General features: G+C 46.7%; 1 protein-coding gene across 1 annotated transcript in view; it reads right to left on the bottom strand.

The window, feature by feature from the left end:
* ncoa1 (nuclear receptor coactivator 1) overlaps positions 1-23,227 on the bottom strand; it is a 44,037-nt gene that overhangs the window by 5,859 nt on the left and 14,951 nt on the right. Inside the window, 17 exon segments of the mRNA XM_030110008.1 lie at positions 208-538; positions 1,413-1,526; positions 1,688-2,008; positions 2,120-2,288; positions 3,156-3,270; positions 3,588-3,767; positions 4,079-4,310; positions 4,654-4,875; positions 5,787-6,774; positions 7,960-8,107; positions 8,221-8,361; positions 8,676-8,768; positions 9,674-9,853; positions 10,863-11,040; positions 11,767-11,873; positions 12,072-12,238; positions 14,625-14,725. Coding sequence (XP_029965868.1) covers positions 208-538; positions 1,413-1,526; positions 1,688-2,008; positions 2,120-2,288; positions 3,156-3,270; positions 3,588-3,767; positions 4,079-4,310; positions 4,654-4,875; positions 5,787-6,774; positions 7,960-8,107; positions 8,221-8,361; positions 8,676-8,768; positions 9,674-9,853; positions 10,863-11,040; positions 11,767-11,873; positions 12,072-12,238; positions 14,625-14,713 — 3,775 coding nt within the window. The 5' untranslated portion in view covers positions 14,714-14,725.

Here is a 23,227-nt window from a genome sequence, read left to right as displayed (position 1 = left end):
AATTGTTTGTATGATCGGAAGAGAAAAAGTCCTAAAAGTCTGCAACCCTGAGTTATTCCATTTGTCTTCTACACTGTAACCATTGATCATCCAATCAGCTCCGTCCAATCATTCATCATCCAATCAGCTCGGTCCGCTCAGAATGCCAGAAGTCCCGCCTCCTCTGAAACAACCGTTTCAATAAAACATTTTCCACATTCGACTCACCGGAGCCCCCAAACTGCTGAAAGAGCCCGGTGCTGCTGAACTGCCCCCCCAGCGTGGGGCTGCCGAGGGGCAGTCTGGGGGGCAGCTTGGCGTCGGGGGGGCTGAAGGGGCCGGCTGAGGTAGGGGGGTTTCCCGTCATGGCGCTGAACCCCGCCGGGAAGCTGAACTGCTGCTGCTGCTGAGGTGTGGTGGGGGCTCCTTTGGTGGGGGGGGCGGCGGCCATGTTTTGCCTCATGAGCAGGACCTTCTGCTGGAACAGCTGGCGCTGGCGGTGCTGGATGCTGTAGAGCTCCCGCTGGCGCTGGGCCAGCATCTGGGCGTTGAGCGGGGGCTGCAGGCAGGCAGGGGACCATTTAATGACGGTACACTCATTTGACCAGCAGGGGCGCTCTTCAGGCCCCGTTTCCACAACACATGAAGATACAGACTGAAGATTAATGACATTTATTTTGCTTGTCAAACTGGAACTTCATGTTTTGGTCACTAGATGGCAGAAAAAAAATTATACCTTTTCAGATATATCTTCACTTTTGACTAAATAACACTATTAGAATATCAGAATACATTTAATTTGTAAGAAAATGTGTTATTTTCAGAGACTATTCCTTAAATTATGACACTTTTGAGAAAACTAGAATTAAATTTCTGGAGTTTCTTTAATTTTTCAAGGAAATTCAAAAGGACTGCTGCAATTTTTCTGTATCAATATTTTTATTTGGATAAAAACAGGTATTTTAAATTGAATCAATAAAAAATAAACAAAAAGTTAAAATAAAAGAATGAGCAAAACACATAAATCAAAGTTATGACTAATACACTCTTCTTCTAAAAATAATACATCAAAGATAATTTAATATGATGATATAATATTTACGTTTAGTTTAACTTTTGGTGAGTCCATTATCTTTTCTTACAATAAAAAAGTATTTTCTTATAAACTGTTTTTCAATGGAAATATTCTACAACTATGTGCAAAATGATGAATACATTATGGTTTAAGTAAAATATTTTTTAAGCTAAACTTCATTTCAGACTCTACTTTTTTCTTTGATATTTTACAAATTTACCATAAAAATTGAAGGAATTTTATTTTTTTTCCTTTCTTTCTTTAGGAATAAGGAGGAATTTTACTTTGCTTGTTGAGTCTTTATGCATAATGTGGGGGAGTATTCTGTCTAAAGTGGCTGTGATCTGCTGGGACTGACCTGTGAGGGCATCTGAGGCTGAGGGGCCCCCGGGCGGACCCCCGGCCGGACCCCCGGAGCCCCGTGCTGCGGCGCTCCGCCAAACGGGCTCATGGCTGCCAGCCGGCTCTGCAGCTGAGGTGTGGAGAGAGCAGAGGAGACGCCGCGTTATGAGGAGGCTCACCGGGATGCAGGTGATTCAGAGCTGCAGCTTCCAGCTGTGACCTCTTACTGAAACATTCTTCCGTCTACTGAACAACCGCGTTCTACGGCCGTGGTGCTGAAGACCCTCCTACCTGCTGGGGGCCCTGCAGTCTCTGCTGCAGCTGCAGGCGCAGCTGGTTGGGGGGCAGCCTGAGCTGGGCGCCCGCCCCCTGCGGCCGGGCGATGCCCGGCCTCATCCCGACGCCCGTCGTCCCTCCGGGGAAGGCCCCCCGAGGGCTCCCGAACCCCAGACCCTGGGGCCCCGCCGCCGCCAGCTCCGGGGGAAACTGCGCCTGCGGGGGGGCGGGTGTGAACTGGGAGGGGTAGGTGGGCAGTTTGGGGTCCAGGGACACCGGCGTGGCAGTGGGTTGCTGAGGTGGGAAGGTTTGAGGCAGAGGGTCGAAGCACCCGCCCTGGAAGAGACGATGGAGTCGTAAACTACTTGATCTGAGGAAGGAGGGTTTCCTGATGGGGGGTCCCGGGACGAAGCCTGGTCGACAGTCTGGAGCTCTCTCACTTCGTACCTGCACCAGCTTGTCGATGCCCAGAGCTTTATCCAGCTCGGCCAGCTCGCTCTCGTCGGTGCCGCTCAGGAAGGAGACCAGCTGCTCCAGCAGGGCCTTCTCGTCGTTCCGGCCCTCGGGGGTGGTCGGGGGTCCGAGGACTTCGTCCAGCGTGCAGGGGACACACTGCCTGCTCAGAAACACAAGGACACGTGGCCTGAGTCACACTGAAGAACATCCAACTATCATTGTGCCGGAATATTTTGCGACTGGAACCTCTGGAAGGCGAGTTTGTTCTTTGTATTATTTCTGGACTATAAGTCACATCAGCCACAAAATGTGACACGAAGACAGAAAGCAGGAACAAAAACAAACAAAACTACCTACAAGTTGATTTTGTGTACCATGTCCAGATCTAACAGCAAGTGTTGATAATCCTCGTCCTGAAGATGCTGGTTGAGAAACAAACAGTAAACCAATAGAATCTATCTGCCAATCAACCAACCAACCAGCCAATCAAATCTACCAGCTAACCCACCAACCAAACAACCAACCAACCAACTGAATCTACCCGCCAACCAACCAAACCTACCAACTAACCAAGAGAATTTATCTACCTACCAAACAATCCAGTCTAACTACAGCAAATCAAATAAACTTACCTAAAGTACTTCAATCAACCAACCAACCATCTAATCAAGAAACTAATCAAATCTACTTACCTACCGACCAGACAATGAAATCTGCCAAACCAACCAAAACCTACACAGCAATTAGTCAAACAATCGAACAAACAAAATCTACTTAAATGTCAACAAACCAATCAAATGTACTTAACTACAACCAAATAAAATGACCTACCAGCTGATGAAATCAACCTTTGTAACCACCTACCTAAACCAAGTTAACAAACTTCTGATTGACAGTGTTCAACAAAAAGACAGAAGCTGCAGTTTCCTGTTGTTTCTTCTTCTGTGGTTGTGTCTCAGTGTTTCCTCATCACGCCTCGATCTGTGAACAGCCGTCAGGAGAAGTCGAGGTCGGGAGCTACACTCACTCTTGTGGCGACGCCAGAGGAGCCTGGAGAGGCGTTCCCAACGCCTCAAAGGTCAAGGTGTCGGACAGGGCCAGAGGCTGGAACTGAGACTCCCCCACATCCATCTTTGTTAGGCCTGAAAAGCAGAAAGAACCGGAGGTGATTTAGAGGAAAAAACCCTGAAAGTCATTGACTGTGGAGGTTTGTGGAGGTGAAGCGTGGCTGCATTAGCGTAGCAAGGTGACTGCTCTCTTCTTCAGTGTGCAGCGGTGAACACGACTCGTCAGGTTGTGTGTGTAACAGAATACACTGGAACCACGCCCAGCGGGTGGGGTGGGGGTTGTGGATGTGTTGACGCTCATGGAGGTCAACATCAACAAAGCAGAATATTTAGTGTCATGCTTCAAAGCTGCTCTGTCAGATTTGACCCAGATCGTCTCTTGTCTTTCTTACCAGTGCTTGAGGTGAAGGGGTTGAGGACCTCGGCCTCTGGGAACGGGCTGCTGCCGTCTTTGGGGGTCTGGAAGGGCTCTCCCTGGCCCTGCTGGGGGGTCGGAGTGGGGGGGTTGCAGAAATCGAACGACGACTGACTCTTGAGGCTGCAGCCGGACGGCGGGCCGCCGTCGCCGAGTCCTGCAGCGGAAACAAGGGTAGGATGAAGGAACCCTCCGGAGGGAGCAACTATTTCACTCAATTTCAATACGGTGTGTTTCAATTATGTATAAAAACACTGACGCAAAGACACATTCCCTCAAAGAAAAAATAAAGGCGTTTCCCTTAATTAACAGGAAGAAAACATGAAAAAACTACAAAAAACAAATTAAAAAAGATAAATTTTTCCATCAAATTAAATTTGTCTGGAGCCAGAATGTTATGTGTGTGTGTGTGTTAGGACCTCTGTTGGGCGAGTGAGTGTGTGTGTGTGTGTGTGTGTGTGTTCGGACCTCTGTTGGGCGTGCCGGGCGGCTCTCGCTTCACATTAATTCGGGGGGTGCTGGCCTCTCCGGGCTGCAGCTGGGGGGACGGGGACTGCAGCTGGGACAGGGGGGACTGGAGCGGGGCCGGGGCCTGGGGGGTCGCTCCGGCGGACTCCGGGTCCTCGCAGAGCTGAGCGGACCCTCGGAGGCCCGGCAGCAGCTGGGAGAGGGGGTCCAGGTCAGCCGGACCACCGGACAGCTGCAGAAGAAGAAAAATAACAGTTAGAAAACCATAAGCAGAACACAAAGAGAAAAGGTGACAGATACGGTGGTGACGATCAATAACAGAAGGTCAAAGGTCAGCCAACTTCAAAGGCTGCAGCTGGTGGATGAGTCAAAGTCCAAGAAAACAAAGACGGAGTCCAGAAACTGATCAAAGCGTAGGACTATTTTTACAATTTGATCGACCAGTTAAAAAACAAGCACTTTTTTATTTTAGAGGGAAATATTCACTATTTAAACCGGGGAACTCAACCACCGGGCCACCGGGCCACGGCACTTGTGGCCCAACATGCTCGCCGTGCGCTCTCCTGCACACTCACCGTGGAGTCTCTGCTGTCCTTGCGGCTGTCTCTCCGGCTCTCTCCCACCGGGCTGGACGTGGGGCTGACGCTCGGCGGGCCTCCGGACGCTCCGGCGGACAGTTTGGCGGCGGCGCAGGCCGGCCCCGTGCACGAGGGTCCGTCCACGCTGGATCGCTTCTCCACCTTCACCCGGACCGTCTGCAGGCTGAGCGCGGACGGAGGCGGCAGGTCGCCCAGGTCCTTCAGACAGACACATCGGGGTCAGGAGGGGAAAACTCAAGATTTCACACTGCAGGAATCCAAGGTCACGTCACCTGGAGCAGGCCACTTAAAGGTGCTGGAGGCAGGATTTTGCTAGTCAATGCTAATTTTTCTGTGTTTTCTTTGGATTAAAAGTTAGAGTATCCATTGATAATCCTTCAGGAGTGTAGCATAATTGCACTACCGTGAGGGCGCAGCGTTTCCATCTGTCTCTGTTCTGAGCTGAAAAGGAATCTCGACAGCTCCAGGTATCTTTGACCAATCAGAAGAGCCCCTGAGGCTCTAACCGTGATTGGTTGAGAGGCATTCGTCACACGTTCTTGTGGGAGGGGCTTAACTTGCGTAAGGGCGTGATGTCAGAGAAAACAGGACAGGATTGGCTGTGCTGGGTTTCAAATCGCCATCTTAGATGGGTCAAATCGCCATCTTGCTTAGGTAACCCTAAGCAAGATGGCGGAGATGCGGAATCCTGCCTACAGCACCTTTAACTGTTAGCTTAGCATTAGCCGAGCCTACTGCCTCATCTGCTACTATTTCACTAAGCTCTTCTTTACTGGGGGCCTTGATAACGCTGAACTATCAAAGTGAGTAACATTAGCATTAGCTTGTAATGCTGCTGAGTGTTTCATTCATAAAATGTCTTTGACATCTCTGAATTAACCGACTCATGAGCTCGAGACGACCAACAGCTCCACAAACCTTTTACCCTGTTGTCATTGTCTTTAGTTTGAACCAAGTTTTACCTAAAAAGAAAATGCGGTCTAATATTTTGAAATGAATCACATGAGCAGTTACAGACCATAAAATTAAAAAAAGCGACATGTAGTCCATAAAATGCAGTAATCTGCATATTTTTAAAAGAGGTACGTAGCAGGTGTGATCATGTCCACCTTCTCGTCGGTGTCCAGGAGGAAGCGGAGCAGCTGGTGGTCCTGCGGCTCTCTGGACCCGGTCTTGGTCGTCGCTGTGCTCGGTGCCGGACTGGCGGGCGGCTCCTTCTTGATCTCCACCTCGGTTTTGTTTCCTCCGTCCTCGGCGGCGGCGGCGGCGGCGCAGGAGGAGTCGTTGGGGCTGTTGTCCTGGAGCAGCCGGTGCAGGATCTTGTGCCTCTCCGTCAGGCTGCTGTGGGAGGCGGGGCACTGCGGGGCGGGGTTGGGGGCGGGGGCGGGGGGATGAGGTGATGAGGTGCAGTGGACACTGCTGTTGTTGTTGTTGTGGTTGGACTCGGCTCCGGACCCACTGCTATCCAGGAGCTGGTTGAGTCTGGGGTTCCCCGGCTGCGGGGCCGACGGAAGGGGGGCTTTAACAGAGTCCTCTCCCCCTTCCTCGCCCCCGTCGGGCAGCTTCGCCGACGGGGTCCGACCGGAGGATCCGGTGGGCGTACTGGCTTGTCTCTTAAGGACGGGGGAGGACAGGGAGAAAGCCCCCGTCGATGCGCCGCTCGCCCCCTCGCCGCCGGACTGCTGCCTGCTGGGAGCCCCCGCTGGGGAGTGGAGGCCCGGCGTGGAGGGGGAGAAGGGGTTCCCCTGGACTCGGGGGCTCCCCGCCGACCCAGGACTGGCCCGAGGCATCCTGGGCGACATAAAAGAGGTAGGGGTGGCTGTGAGTGGGCTGCTCAGAGGGGAGGGGCTGCTGACCTGCTGGGGACAGTTCGTCCGGGTGGGCGTCAGGTAGCCCGCCGGCGTTGCCGAGTTGTGTCCGTGGGAGGAGGCGTTGCTGTTGTTGGGGTGGGGGCCCGAGGAGGAGAGGCCGGGGCCCTGGCTGGAGTTGTTGCTGGGGGGGAGGGACGGGGAGCGGGAGGGGGTCGGGGCCATACTGCCGAGGGAGGGTGGAAGGCTGGGGTTAGTGTTTTCCTGAGAGCTAGCAGTGTTGTGTTCCCTGCAGACAAGAAGGTGGAGACGAGATCAGTCAACCGATGAGACCAATGAGCTCAACCAACAATCCAATCACACCAGTTCACAAAAACTCAAATCAATCATCCAACCATCCAATTACATCAAACAGACCAGCCGATCCAAGCAGTCCAATCGACCAACCAAGCAGCTGGAGACACACTGATCCACACCTTCTTTCCCCACATCCGCTCAGATCCTCAGATCCCGATACCTGAATTTGGATATCCGTCCTGATATCTGTCCTCTGTTTGCCATATTACCATCGTCACTGTTGATTTTATATGAAATTGTAATAAAGTCCTAAAGTACAGTAAAAGTTTTGGTGTTAAAGATGAGCTGGACATTAGAGTCTGTAGCGACTCCTGTAATCTCAGTGATTCCTGCTCCTTTCACCTGTAATGTGGCGCTTTTTATGCTTGATGAGATTCGCTGTGTTAAAGGTCGCTTCCGCCTCTCTGTACAGCAGCTCTGTAAACACTGCTCAACGCTGCCTTGTTTTTTGATGTTTCAAGCTTAAAATACTTGTATAGAGCTGACAAGTTACAATGAAAAGTTAGCTAGCCACAGTGCGAGCAGCTGCTCAAGAAACTGGCTGCAAAATGTGGAAAGGATTTCCTGAATGGAAGTGTGCCGGCGCCTCTGTTCAGGAAGCTCATCCCACAGAGCAGTCGGCAGGGAATCGCTTGTGGAGTCATTCCAGCAGACAGAAGAGGATCATGGATCAGAAATCTCTAATCCGTGAATTTACGTTGGTATCAGAGCTCGACGCCGATACCGGATTGGATCGGCTCCATTCCTACGAGCAACCAATCAGTCAACCAGCAAACAAGCCATCAAATCCAACCACTGCCATCAACCAACCAACCAACCAACCAACCAACCAACCAACCAATCAATTAATCAACCAACCAACCAATCAAGCAACTACCCAGTCAATCAGTAAACCAACCAACCAATCAACTAGCAACAGATGCAATCTAACAACAAAGCAAGAAACCAAACAGCCAATCAAAGAACCAAACAGCCAAACAAGCAACAAGCCAACCAATCAATCAACCTCCCAAACTACCAGCCAACAAGCAACCAACCAAACAAACGAATCATCAATCAACCAGCCAACAAGCAGCCAACCCACCATCCATATAAGTCCCCCCCACCCCCCCAGTACCTGTCAATAGTGTGGATGCCCATGATGAAGGGCTGTACATCAGGGTTGGGGGGGCAGCAGAACTTGCAGCGGGTCTGAGCGCTGAGCGGCGTGCCGTCGCTTAAGGTGAAATGGTAGAGCGGGCTGATGGCGGTGCCGTGGGTCATGACTGTGGAAAGAGCGGGAAACGCCAGGTTCAGACTTCTGCGTCATCTCCATCGTCCCCTTCTAATTGCAGGGTTCATTTCCCATCATGCAGCAGCGGCTCGGTCTGCAGCTCACCCTCGTGGAGAAGCTTCTTGGCGTGGGACGGCTCTTTGCCCTGCGGCTGAAAGAAGGCGTAGATACACTTCCTGACCACGTCCTCCCAGCCAGGACGGCCAGTCGCTCGCAGAGCGCTCGTCTCTATGGAGATGATCTTCCCTAGATGAGAGGAGCGAACACACAAACACACACAGTTCAGACTGTGACCTTCCTTTCATTTTCTTTAACATTTTGTGTTTCAATTTTTCCACTTTTTTTCTGTTTGCGATCAAAATGAAGATCTGGAATTTCACAGAAAAAAATCAGTGTTAAAGGAGTCGCACAGGTTTTAAACATGCGAAAGTGTGTTTGTATCTGTGCTGTGTGTGTATGTTTGTGTGTCTTTGTGCATGTGCGTGTACACCCGTCTGGGTGTGTACCGCTGTGTGTGTGTGTGTGTGTGTGTGTGTGTGTGTGTGTGTGTGTGTGTGTACCTGTGGGGTCCTGCTTGGTGATGAACGACTCGGTGCTGACGGCCTGTGTTCGCGGCGTCCTGCAGGCGATGCAGATCAGGCAGCTCTGCAGGTCTGGAGGAGGAAGCGGAGAGAGAAGCAGGTTGGAGGTGAAACATCAACAATCCTCTCAAACTGTGAAGAAAACCCGTCAAGACGTCTCTGGAACCACTTTGTGTGTCTGGCTTCGCACAGAGCATCAAGGCCACTGCAGCAACGGCTCCGAAGAACACAACGCTCCCTGCACCGCCAAAAAAAAAAAAAATTCCACGGTGGGAAGAACACCTGGAGCTGCGAGGAAACTTCAAATGTGAAGTTTATCTGCATTTGGAGGTGCAGAGACAATTATTTCCCTCACAGTCTGTGTGAGTAACAGATTACACGCAACAGTCGTTCAACAACGGGCGCAAACTGGCGCTAATCCACCACAGTATTTACAAATGACAGGCCGACTTCGCACTGTGCATTAATAATCTGCATGTCAAAAATTTAACCAATCAGACGGAGCCTCACCGCCCTGAACACCCGCCCACCGCAGCTGCAAAATAGATTACTAATATAGCTTTACCGTGACTCTGTGCACGGTGTGTTCATGCATTACAATGTCATCATTACGTAAGTGGGATTAATTCAGATTTTCTTTTTGTTTTCAGGAATTGAATCATTTCCTACACACACAGCGGTGAAAAGGTCTAAAGCAGGAAAAAACCCATGAAAAGAAATCTTTAAAAGCTACAACTGCAATGAAATCAATCTAAACTGCAGCTGTGACACTTTATGAATGGAACCTGCTCCAGTTCACATAATCAACAGGCGACACAGCTCCAGTCAAAAACCCACTGAGTGTTACATCATGAAGATTAACTGTGATGCAGTCGTCCGCCACGAGTCGGAGCTGCAGAGCCGACCTCCGATCGGCTGCTCGCTAACTTTGTGTGTGTGCTGTAAACAAAAAAAAAAAAAGCGGCGTTTGCTCGCACCGTCTCCGTCCTCCTGCACGCCGCGCGGCTGCGACACGGTGAAGCACTGCATGATCTCGTACTGCTGCCGCGCCTCCTGGTTCTCCGAGTCCATCTCGTCCGGCGGCCTCTTCAGCATGCGGCAGCTGAAGGTGTGGCTGTTCCTGCGGCTCGGCTCCTGAGGCCACGGCACGCCGTTCACTGGCCAACGCACAAACACACGCAGAGTCACACACGAATCCTGCTCATTCTGGGAACCTGGTGTTTCACGTGGAACCACATCACTCAGGTGTGTGTTGCACATGGGACAGTTTTAGAGGATGCACATGCATCCCTTATTTTGCATTTACTGCTATAACAGACATGTTATTCTATTTTCTCTTTTATGGATGTTTACTTCGTGGATATTGATTGCTGAACGGTGTATCAGCGAAGATAAACCCATCAGATGGAAAAAACAAACGCTGTTATTGATCCCTTCAAGGACTGAGAGTTACAACTGTAGCATCGACAACTGTATGTGGACCGAGTGAAATAAGACGCTGCAAGCAGCGCAGAAAGGAAGTTATGAAAGGAAGACGATTACAAAAGACACAAGAAGTAAGAAATAGAAAATAAAGTCCAAGGTGAAGAGTGAGAGAGATGAAAACAAACCACACAAAAACAAAGGACAAGAAGGAAAAAGACGAATAAAGAAGAAGCTCGAGAAATACACTGACAAAATGCATGAAAGGAAATGATGAAACGAACACTACTATGAAGGACAGCACTGAGGAGGAGGAATAATAGAAGAAGAAAGAAAGAGTGGAGGAAGGAGAAAGTGATGAAAGAACACAGACTGGAAGAACACATGACAATGTTCAAAAATTGAACAAAGAACAAAGAGCAAGACGCGGCAGAAGAACAACGAGACACAAAAGAACAAGATGTAGAAAAACAAGATATATAAGAAAGAGACGTAGAGGAATATTCTTTGTTGTTTTCAGTGAATCTGAGCAACGTGAACGAAGACACGGAGCCCAGAACGCAAAGTTTTTCACATTCAGTAGAAAATGCTGACGGATCAACACAGATTTCACTGAAACCCTCATTTCCTCCCCATCATTAAAGCTCAGGGTTCCTCTGAATAAACCCACTTCATGATCTGTGTTCCCGGTGTGTCAGGGTTCCAGTCGGACCGGGACCAGGACCGGACGGCGGGGTCACTCACCCAGGCTTTTGGGCAGCAGGTTGCGGACGAACTCGCTGTGGTCGCCCACATGCAGGATGCTGTAGACGCTGGAGGTCATCAGCTCCTCCTGAGCGTAGCCCAGGTAACTCGTCACGTTCTCCGACACGAAGACGATGCGGCCCTCGCCGTTAACCACGAAGAAGAAGCCGTCCAGGGCCTGGAGGGGCGGCACAGACACCACAGGGGGGACTTCACCAACAATATCAATCATATTAATATTTAAAAACAAACAAAAAACGCCACTTTAAAATACAGCCAAAAGTGACAGAAATAATGTCACAAAACCATAAAAAAGCGTATTTTAAAAAATGCAGACAAAAACGGTTAAATCAAAACGTTATTTAGTAATGTGAAATGTAATACATAAAAAAAAAAAAACATTAACTACATTCATCTAAACACAAAGAAGTAAAACAAAAATACTTTCATATTTCAATAAAATAAACACGTAAAATAATTAACAGACAGAAAAGGTGCATAAACATTGGCACCAATATTAAAACAAATTTTAATTAAAAGTTAATGTTAATAAAAACTGATGAATACACAATAAATTAGAAAAAAATAAACCGTTTAAAAGAGGGAAATGTGTTGAAGATAAGACAGTATTTCGATTCCACTGAATGCGTTATATGTGGAGTACACATTCACAACAAAACTCACTTTATTTGGACCTCAACTTTTTTCATTCTTAGTTTATTACTATCTCGATAATTTTAGATATTTTCCAGTAAAGCTGTTATTAAAAATAAACCGTATCTATGAATTGCTCACGTCCCACCAGAGGGAGCTCTCGGGCATGAATAAAACATTTTAATATTTGTTTGGTTTTGTGTGTGTGTGTGTGTGTGTGTGTGTGTGTGTGTGTGTGTGTGTGTGTCACCTCCAGCAGCATGGGCCCCAGGGCCTCTTTCTCCACCAGCCCCTGGCTGCTGGAGGAGATGTCGCTCTTCTGCACCTCGTCGTCTGGAGAAAGAAGAGCCGCTTTTTCTGTGGGGAAGAGACACACACACGCTTCATAAGTTTTTATTTCTTATTTCCTCTTTTAAGTTGGGGGCGTGTTCTAGATTTGATTGACACCTTCACCAGCCTGTTGTCAGAGAATGTGCTCTACACAGGTGTGACAGTCAGGGCAGGGGCGGGGCTTATACATTCAGACGCCTCGACCGGCCGCCGCCGTGGCCTCACCTTGCTCTCGCCGTTTGATCTGCTGGATTTGGTCCACGGTGCTCTTCAGGATGTGGCACTTGTCGGGCTTGGAGCTGAGGCTGGCGATGTCGCCCATGTTGGAGGACAGCAGCTCGGCCAGCTCCTCGATGTAGCGACACTCCAGCTCCCGTCTGCGCTTCTCCAGGCTGAGCAGAGGAGAGAGGGAGACCATGAGGAGGAGGAGGAGGAGGAGGAGCCGCGAGCGCTCACACACACACTCACACCATCAAGACCAACTCAACCAGGAAACAGGATCAATACAACACACGATTCACGCAACTCTTTTCTATTTCCAATGCTTGAAGAAAAAAAAAAAATGAGACATTAAAAATTAAAAAAGAACTGAAAAACCTGACAATTAAAATACAAACTACAAAAGAAAAAAAATCAATCTGAAGAATGAAAAACAAAAAAATAGCAATTTATATCAAAAAGTGGAATAAAATGAGCAGTATCACAATACAGAAATATTTAACTATATAAAAACATGTTTATGTATACAATTTTAAAAGGAAACTTAAAACAAAAGGAGAAACTATTAGGTAATTAAAAGGCTAAAAAAAAAAGATTAATGAACAATGTGTATATAAAAAAAGAGGTATTTAAAATTGGTGTACCGAGAACCACACAATCCAACTTTTAGATAAAAAAGAAAAAAGATCAGTGATTCACAAAATCATCAACAAGTCGTCACATGAAGGAAACGTGATGACAATAACCATGTGCACTAATCAGAGATCCACATTAAAAGAAAAAAAAAGTGGTGTTAAAGGCTACAACTTGTTTTTCCCTCCAACACATCAGGTGTTCTTAAGTGTTTCATACTTCCATAGAGCAGCTGGGGAAAAGTTTTAGAAGTTAAACCCCAGAAAGTCTGAGTGAAGAGAGAAGAAAGAAAGTGAGCTGAACTCTGAGGTCTGTGGTAAACATGAGGAGGGACGACATGCGAGTGTGTGAAACCACAACACAGGAAAGTAGGTCAGTGCTGTGGCCACACACACACACACACACACACACACACACACACACACACACACACACACACACACACACACACACACACACACACACACACACACACACACACACACACACACACACACACACACCACACACACACACACACACACACACACACACACACACACACACACACACAGCTGTTACAGCAGCTTACATCAGCTCTGGCTCCACCTGATCCACTGCCACCATGCTCAGTAAACCTGAGGAGCAGCGTCTCTTCAAACAGGTTTCCCTCTCAAACCGTGAGCTCAGCTCATGTGCACCACAGGCATTCTCCACACGTGCACGGAGACTGTTGCTTTTTGCACTTCCAAATAGAACAGAGCTTCTCTAATGAAGCGGACAATCACTAACATTTACGACACAGTCATCTGCATACAGGGAGAACACCACACACAAACAGTTTGAAGGGTTTGGGACGGCAAATCATACTGCACCAACACTAACTAGTGGCCTGGCAGGTAACGCTCATGTTACCATGTAACTTAAGGCGACAGGGTTCCCTGCAAATTGTTCATGGGAGACATTTCAGAGACATCCTTCTGTCCACAGATGGACCACACTAATACAAATACAGCATAAAAACCTTTAAACCTTCATGGAAGAAAACATCACATGGGATTACATTTGTATTTCTTTATATTTTCTTCTCAATTAAGAACAGTAAATCCATAAAAAACTTAAAGTTGTCCTATAACTGTTGTGGTTTGTAAACTGATACATTATCTTTCCTGTAACTCTAAACTCAACTTTATCCACCGAAGACTAAAAAACAACCACAGCTGTAAATAAAGAGACATAAAAACTCCAGTTAGTAGTAGCTGAGCATTTCCTATTACAGGTTTGCAGCTTTTCCAGAGATACGTGGAGCTGAGTGGTGAATTGCGAGAGCAGAAGGTCGACTTAAACTATTCTATAAGCTATTCTACCTTATGGCTCAGAAACCATCAAGATCAAATAAGCCATTTTCTACCCAATACAGTTTGTCTGGAGCCAAAAAAACCTCTTAATTGCCAAGAAATAACCAAGCATCGAAAAAAACAAAAATGTTTGACATACAACAGCTGATGTTGCATTCATGTCTCACAGCTGATTTTTTTTTTTACTTTTACCAAATTTTGTCATTCTTTTCAATGATGCTTTTCCTCTTAGCGATTTTAGCTTTGTGAAGTCTTTTTGCATTTCTTAATACTTAAAACAATTTTAGCTGTATCAGCTATTTCAACATTTTATAACTGTTTCTAGGGTTTTAAGAATTTTTAGTTTCTCCTGCATTTTTTTGTAGTTGTTGGTATTTTAAAAGCAAATAGTGGAAAAAAAAATACATCAACTAATATAAAATAAAAGCAACTAAGTGACCGTGTTAATTATCTCATCAGAAATAATAAGCAGCAAAATCAAGGAAAACCAAACTCTTATCTTCACATATCGGCAGTTAACTGTGGGAACGAACCGTGGACCCTTGGGCTCTGAGCGGCGGCCTTTCAGCCTCCCTGTTTGGTGTTTTACCTTTGCCCCGACGTGTCGCATGGCGAGGCCCTCCTCTTGCGTGACTCGGGCGTGGCGGGGTCCAGGGGGCTTTCCCCGACTGCACTCATTTTCAGCTTGACCTGCGGAGCGACAGAAGGCACGTGGTGGTTAATCTCTGACTGGACGGAACCACAAAGAGCCTCCGAGTCAGAAAAAGACTGAAAGACTCCGTCACAAACTAATACACACACCAGCAGCAGCGGCTAACACCGTTTTCTCTGGACTATACGTCACATTCGCATTTCTGTTGTCATACAGTGACATCTAGTGGTCACAGGTGGGATGTACGAGGATCATTTCAAGTTGTTTCTTGATAAAAGTGACATTACCTGCAAAACAAATTAAAAAAGGGACATGTATTCAAAAAAAATATATCTTTAATAATAATGGTGTTTTGTTTACATCTGTCCCATCCACAGATCGCAAATATAATGGATAGAACTTCCGTGACGTCACCCATAGAGTTCCATAATCCCGTTCTGAAGACTTCGGCGAGTCCAGCAGGACGTCTCCATATCGAACATTTGAAACCGGATGTAAATGTGATTGGTCCAGCCTGTCATGTGACTGCATCACATGGACAGAGGAGGTGCTGTGATAGGGCGATTTATGCAAAACTTTAACTCGTAATATAAAATCAACACATGATTTATATGAAAATCTGAGTCTGGTGAAGCAGCACGGTTATAGAAACTAGTGATGAAGGCCAAAACATGTTCTGAAACCGGGCGCTTTATATGTTCATTTGCACTCTAAACATCGGCATTTTTGAATGGGTTTCAATGAGACCCGGGCTCTTTTTGAAAACAGCATCATCGCCCCCTGCTGGAATAACCCCGGAATTGCATCTTTTTTGCACTTCCACATTATCTTCATGTTTTATGAGCGGAGGTTGGCGCCTGGTCCCACCATCACAAAGATCACTATTTGCTTATTTCCTGCTTTTGAATGAAAAAAAAAAAAACCAACTACACGAAACGTTAACATTTTCTTTTGTGTCAGAAATGCTAATTGCGTATATTTATTAAAAGCATATACATTTTCACTCTATGTAATGTGACAGATTCTGTAATTAATATAGCACTACATTTACACATACACACACATCTGTGTGCCAAATTATTCTCTGTGTATTCAGGATGTCTTTTTTCTTGAAGTTGGTTTCCCAATGGGGAGCTGTTCCAGCCTGTCATCGTAACCCATTCCTTCTGTGTGAATGTGAAACAGACTTCACCAGAACACTGCAACTCGCTTCATAAACCTAAAGGCAAGTTCATTTTTTTTCAAATAATTTATTTAGATGCTCTTCATTTCAGAGATTTATAACAAGCTACTATATTTCTAAAGGAAATATAATTTACTGGCTAATTTCAACCTTTTCAGTTCATTTCTAAAAATATACATTGGTACTGCTCACTGATACTTAAAATGAGAAGAAACGGGAATTGTTAGAGCAAAACAAATAATCCATCTTCTTGTTGTAATTCATGTTCCTGAACAATGGCCTGAAGCCGTCCGAATCCTCCAGAGAACTTTATCGATTGCGACGTCGCACCGCTTCACTTTCCCTCCATAGTTACACTAACAGTCTGAGCAAACTTGGAAAGCCTTCAGTCTGCCCCCCTGCTGTTAACCTCAGAGAGCCTGAGGCGTTATTGGAAAAATATGTTCAACATTTCATTCTCCACATTGATTTTCCAACATACGTGGAGAGAGAAAAGTTAAGATTTGAATCAGGAGGCGAAAGCGTCAGAACTTTCCTTCCTAGAGCTTCTCTAAGAAACTTTCTAATCGATAGCGGAGGAAACAAGAAGCCACGAGCTTATTGACGACACATCAGAGCTCACAGCTGTTCTATGGGCGTTTTCATGACGGAATCTTTCTACAACTCTCTGAGACCTTTAAGCCTCACGACCTTTTGGGTTTTCGTTTCCACGACAACGGCGATCGGAGCCCCTGAAATGCACCTTTCTGAAAACAGCTCTCAAGTCGCAACTTTCTGAAAATGCTCCATGCTCGCCATGGAAACCTGGGAAAATGCAACTTTTCTGAAAATGCTGTTGCACATGTGCACCACAGCCGCGAATATCCTGGTCCTGGTTCTGGTCCCTGGTTCTGCCCACAATCTTCTAGACTTGCTAGTTTCAGAGTTGACAGTCTCTATAATAACAATCCAAGTCTGCGTTCTCCCATTGCTCAAGGCTGATCTCACTGGCTGAGACGTCACCGGGGCTGATCAATCACGGCGACTATGGAGACCAAGAAAATGGCTTCCGCTCTCACCGACGAGACGCCAGGGCCTCGGTGAGAGCATCGTCTTGTCACAGCATTGCCTCCTTAAGTCGTGGCAACGACACCGCGATGTCACTGTGACATCACCGCATCGTCTCTGGAAGTCACGGCAACGTCACTGTGACATCGCCATGTCGTCTCCTGAGGTCACGGCGGCGTCTCCACAGTACTGTCCATAGGTCACCATGGGTCACTGTAAGGTAGGAGAGATGTAGCAGAATCGTCATGGAGACGTCTCCTCAGTCCCGGAACAAATATGTCACGCTGACGTCGCCGTAGCTGACGGAGACATCGAGGAGAGCTGCTGGAAACTGGAGCAAGTCTTAAAGAAAATCCAACATGTTTGAATTCTCCGCGACACCACGGAGACCCGGCTTGTCTCCAGGAGACGTCGTCGAGATGTCTCTGCATCCAGTGGAGAATCAAGTCGCCAACTCATCGCCAGGCCAGTGAAATCGGACCTCTAATGTTCGCAGTGTACTGGGCTCTGTGCCAACTCGTGGCCCAACATGGTAACTACCTCAGAGCTGCTGTGATAACAGACATCATTTTCAAAACGACTGCATTTAAACGTGAAACTTTTCTGAATTGAAAATGAAAAAACGATGCCTTTTCACTTCAAGCTTTGAGCAAACAGTCTAAATTTCTTGGATTCCATTCCAGTGTTCCACTTTTTGGTTGCTAAAATAAAGTTTGGTCTCTTGCGTGCTGCGATGCTGCTACTTTCATCTCAGAAAATCAGAGTTCATCTCGACGTCTGAAGCCAATTCTAGTTTTAGTCTAAACCCAAAAGCTTCAAGTCTCTTTTATCTGAGGTGCAGCAGCAGGTTTTTGCCCGTAGATCTTTATCTCTCCGTTTGAAGCTAATGCTAGCTTTAGTTTAATCCCGATAGCTTTCGGACTATTCCATGTGAAGCACAAGTGCCGTATTTTTTTTACTGGTAGCTAAAAATAAACCTGTACATTTACTGCCTCTGTCAAGTCAAGTCAACTTTATTTATAGAGCACATTTACAGACGGCTTAGCCGCGCCAAACTGCTTCACATAGTGCAATAATAATAAAAAAAAATCGACGTAAAATAAGTGTGGAAAAGTCAAAATTCATAAAATTCATAAATTCATAAAAACACATCTTTATCAAAGACAAGAACAAACTAAAAGCAAACTGAAACCTAGCTGAAGGCCAGCGAGAAGAGGTACGTCTTCAGGTGAGATTTAAAAATCCAAGAGAGTTCCAGAGTCCAGGGGCCGCTACAGAAGAGGCTCTGCCCCCCCTGGTTTTCAACCGCGACCTCGGGACAACAAGAAGGCGTTGGTCAGCCGACCGTAACGCTCTGGACGGGGTGAAGGGGAGGAGAGGATCAGCCAGGTACGGTGGGGCAAGGTGGAGCAGGGATTTAAAAACTGTTAGGAGGATTTTAAAGTCAATGCGGTAGCGGATGGGGAGCCAGTGGAGCGACGAGAGAACCGGGGTGATGTGAGCGTGTTTTTTAGTGCAGGTCAGGAGTCGAGCGGCCGAGTTCTGGACTAACTGCAGGCGGTGAAGTTGGGCTTTTCCGATGCCGGTGTATAAACTATTGCAGTAATCCAGGTGAGTCTCTGAACATCTATTACGATCAATACAGCTGTAGCTAACTTGCTCAATCTCTAATTCACAGAAATAAGCGGACACGATCGACAGGCAAGTCAAGTTACGATGGTAACAGTCGATCACAGGGAGAAACTAATGTCTCAGTCATACATCTCTGAACCAAATCAGAACATTTTAAATACAAACTAAATGGACTTGATGCCAATAAAAGAAAACAAAACCCTTGTTTTCTACATGGAGTGAAAAACATTTTGAAAAACATAAAAGACTTGTGACGAAAAAAGAAAAGGCCTGATGAGAATCTAAGGACATATCTGCTGCAGAGATGTTGGAGTGTTGCGTGAGGCGGAGAGTGAGCGTCCAGAGGATCTAACGTTAGCAGTATAGCTGAGCGCCTGGAACACTTGAGCAGATCTGACAGGATGTAAAAGCCGAGTCTCCTCGTGTCCTTTAATGTGAGGAACCACGGTTCGAACCCCGCTGGCTCGCCAAGCGTACTCCGACTGGCAACACAATGATGAAAACAGAAAAAGAGGAGCAATTATTTAACAAAGCAAACATTTTTATAATTGAGTTTAAGGCAGAAGAGGAACTTTGAATATGCAAATAAAATGAGTCTTTATTGTAAATTTTAAGTCTAAAGTTTAATATTCCTATTTTTTAAATCTTTGTGCAAAAGTCTGTAAAGACTGATTTTAAAAGGTTCCGTTGACACGACGTTTTCAGGCGTTTGGAGCTGCTCAGCTGGGTCTGTTCTCCCATTGTTCTTTGCAAGCATTAGTCTGTGGTTTCATTACAAAACAAACAATAGCGCCAACTGGTGGCCCAACATACTCACTACATAGTTTTCAGAACGTCACCCTGTAAACGTAAAGAAGTAATAACAATGCATTTTTGCTTGAAATGTTGTAAGCGGGCCTCAGTCTCATCTAACGTATCACCAGTAATTTCAAATTAAAAGCGTCTTGAAGAGTAAACGTTTCGCCTTTTCTTCCCCGTGATTCAATCTCACCACAGCTTCAGGAGGTCAAACGACTTCTTTTAGACACATCTCTGTTTGTCTTCTGAGTTCAGACTGTGGTGAAACGGAGCAGCTCTGGATCCGTGTTGAAGATCCGAGTCTCTGGATGCTGAATCATTAATTCATGTGGGAACTGTAAACTTCCTGCCACCGGGAGGCAAAAGTGCAGCGCACAACAAAAGACGAGCCGTGGCCGCCAAATCTGCGAAACCGCATCCGAGCGCTGCTATCTAAAGAGGAATCTGTAGGGCACCAACACACACACACACACACACTGACACACACACAAAAGCCTCTTCAAATCCATGAAGGAAGAAAGTAAAAACAAGTGGCCATTGTCACCAGAGCTGGGTGCTGCGAGGCCACACGGCTCGCCGGATGCTAATCCTTCCTGACTGGGGCCTGTTTACATTTCACCTCAGATCACCCCGTTCCTCCAAGATCCATCCGCCACGCTGCTGCACATCACTCATCATGCAAATTAGCCTCCATTTCCACTCCAGTGGATGAGGCTAATAGCTGGAGCTGTAAACAAGACGCGCGCCGCTCGCAGAGAGTCGGACATATTTGGCTTTCGGGGGAAATTTATGGTAAGACGCGTACGCTACAGTGATTCCAGATGATGGAAGTAGGGCGCACGCAGCGTGGTGTGCATCAGAGACGTGACGTCCGCGAGCGAGTCGGTCTTCTGAACGGTTCCCAAACTGTCCACGCTGCCTTCACGTGTCTCCCGAGTGCCCGGAGAGTCCGAGCTGTCAGCGCTTCACGTGAACGAGGAGGAGGAGTGACTGCAGACGGAGCGGAGCCGGTGCTTCGGACTGACTGGTTCTACGGTTAACTGGTGACCGACTTTCGCCCGGGCGGAGCACAATGCAGCATGTGTCCGAAAAACATCTCTTTCAAGTGTCAGATGTCAGAAAATCACAGAGCGACTCCGTTACTAATGAGAGCGACGCCTCCGTCAGTAATTCTCATGGTGGTCATCACGTGACTTTAGCCAACAAGCCGGGTCTTTTCAGAGGCTCCTCACGATCACACTTGATTTAGGAGGTGTTCTTCATTGTTTGCTTTAGAATGCAGTTAAATCGCTTGAATTTTGTTCAGAAAAAAAGCTACTTCGGGTTGTTCTTTCACAAAGTAAAGTCTTAGTTGGTTCCTTCCAGTCAGTTCATGTACCGACCGCAGGAATCAAAGGAAGTTTATTTTGTTACGGTATTGAAAAGAAGGTGAGGAAACACACCATTTGGAATTAACAGAAGTATTAAAAATATTTCTGTCAGAATTTGTCTGGAAAAGTTAAAAAAAAAAAAAGGCAACATTTGTCATTTTCGTTACAAATATGTTTTGTGTTTAAGCAACAATGGTTTGAAAAGCATGTTGGTTTACACACCACAGGCAGAAAGGCTGAAGAACCACGCAGTAGGCATGTTGGGCCATAACTCGGACCTGCTGGACCCGAGCTGGACCAGAGCTGGAAACACTCCACGTCGGGGTCGGATCTTGATGCATTCTCGCTCCACATTCTGTCCTGATTATTTATACGACAATCCACAGGTTTGATGCACTTTAATGATGAACGTGTGGGAAAACTCCAGCCTGCTCCGGTCAGCATTTCACGAAAACGGTCCAAGAAAGGAGAAGACGCAGCAACGGTCCCCCTCTCGAAATATTAAAGAGGAAGTGATAATGTTCTGGCTGGTCGGTCCATGAAGTCCAGTCAAAACCTGCCTGATCCACGTCTCAGTAAAAAGACCTTCCGAGCAGATTTCCGGTGCGAAGACATTCCGGTCCCAACACTCCCATCACGCCTGGAACGCTCCATCGAACCCTCTTCTTCATCAAGAACATGAAGTCCCAGCTAAGATCTCCACAGCATCTCTTCCACCGCGTCCATTAAATCTGAGAACTAAGGCCCCATTTACATGACGCTCCAAGTGAAAACATCAAGGTTTTTAGTTTACAAAATCATGGAAACTTGTTTATATGTAAATATTGGCCATAAGCAACACTGACGTCTGATATCAGTGCAGGTTTAAATCTTCATATGGGTGCATCAATACTTTATTTTCCCACACGGGCATTTGTTTGGATATATTTAGAACGTAAAGGAACTTTCTCAGGTACATTGAGAAACGTGCCTGAAATACTTTTTCCTGAACATTGTTATTACTACTTCATAAAAGTTAGCATTCGAGTGATAAGAACAAACAGCGGGACGCAGACAGCGAGCTGAGGGCGTACGCCTGCGTCGTCCACGATGTCTCCTCCACATGTTAAAAACACACCGCGGCAGCCTGTTTACTCATAACACACAAACAGCTGCCATCTTTGACACAGTTTTCTGCTCGGCTGCTCTGCTTAGCCTTGAAACAGGAGCCTTATGAGCAAACTGCAAACCCGCTCCACTGTTCTGCAACTTCCCACGTGCTGTTTTCCCCACAGATGAACCCGCTGAACCGCGGCTGCAAGGTAACCGGAGCGCTAATGCGCCAATTTCAATCATTTACAATACAGCGGCATTGATCGAAGAGCTGAAGACGTGCACGGACGGAGGCATTTTCATCAAATCGCACGCGTGAGAGTTTGGAGAACGCCAAATACAGGAAATGACCAAAAAGCACGCAGCATGAGGTCTGGTAGTACACCAACCCGTACTCGGGGAACAAACCCTGATTCAACCCGGCCAGTTTTACGTCACCTTGTGCGTAATGCTGATGAGGAGAACTGAAGTAAAATGTCAACAAGAACTGGAAGATGGTTCGTATGACGCCAGCATTCTTCAATCAAACTAGAGAACGTGGAGCCTGAAGAAACGGAGTGTTTTCAAAAAGTTGGTTGATTGCCGTTTCTATGGAGACAGTCGAAGCATTTTCAGAAAGCTGGCTCATCAACACTCCCATTTCGACTTAGTCTGAGCGTTTTCAAAACGTTGCATTTTCCCATTTCCATGGAAACAGAGCATTGTCAAATAATTGAGGTTTATCACCTTTTCTATGGAAACCTGAGTGATTTCAAAAAGTTCTGTTTTATGTTTCCATGGAAACGATCAGAACATTTTTGAAGAGACGAGGTTAATCACTGTTTCCATGGCGATGGAGTCTGAGCGCTGTCGAAACGCTGTGCCTCCCCATTCCCATGTCGACAGTCGGACAGTTGTCACAAAGTTGCGGTTTATCGCAGTTTCCATAGAAATGGAATCAAAGCTTTTTCAAAAATTTCCACCTTGGAAGTCATTTCCATATTTGAGTTTTCAGCGGCTTCCAGCACTGTTGTCATGTAAACAGACACCAAAAACACAAGAAGTTTCCCATTTTGATTGGAAAACCTTGTAGCATTAACAGAGCCTGAGTTTCCGCCACTGCATTAGTTCACATCTGTGTCGACCACAACAGTCCAGTGTGGTTAAAGGGACTGGAGACAGGAAGAACATGCAGCTCATCCAGAGACTCGAGCCAGGGACCTTCTCGTCCTCTGGAGAGCAGAGTGCAGTGATGTTAGACCACGACGTTCTCAGCTCAAAGCCACTTATTTCAATCAATTCCATCAGTTGTGATGACGACGTGTCATTTGTGAGAGAAGCCTGCTGCTGCCTCTCGCCGTCTGTCCATCGGACACACAAGCAAACATCAATATCCACTTTACACTCAACTCTCACATGGGCAGCCCGCGAGTAAACAC

This window comes from Salarias fasciatus, chromosome 15, assembly GCF_902148845.1.
Source record: "Salarias fasciatus chromosome 15, fSalaFa1.1, whole genome shotgun sequence".
In the NCBI taxonomy this organism is placed as follows: domain Eukaryota; kingdom Metazoa; phylum Chordata; class Actinopteri; order Blenniiformes; family Blenniidae; genus Salarias; species Salarias fasciatus.
The sequence above is the reverse complement of the archived record's forward strand: the minus strand, read 5'-3'. Positions and strand labels throughout refer to the sequence as shown.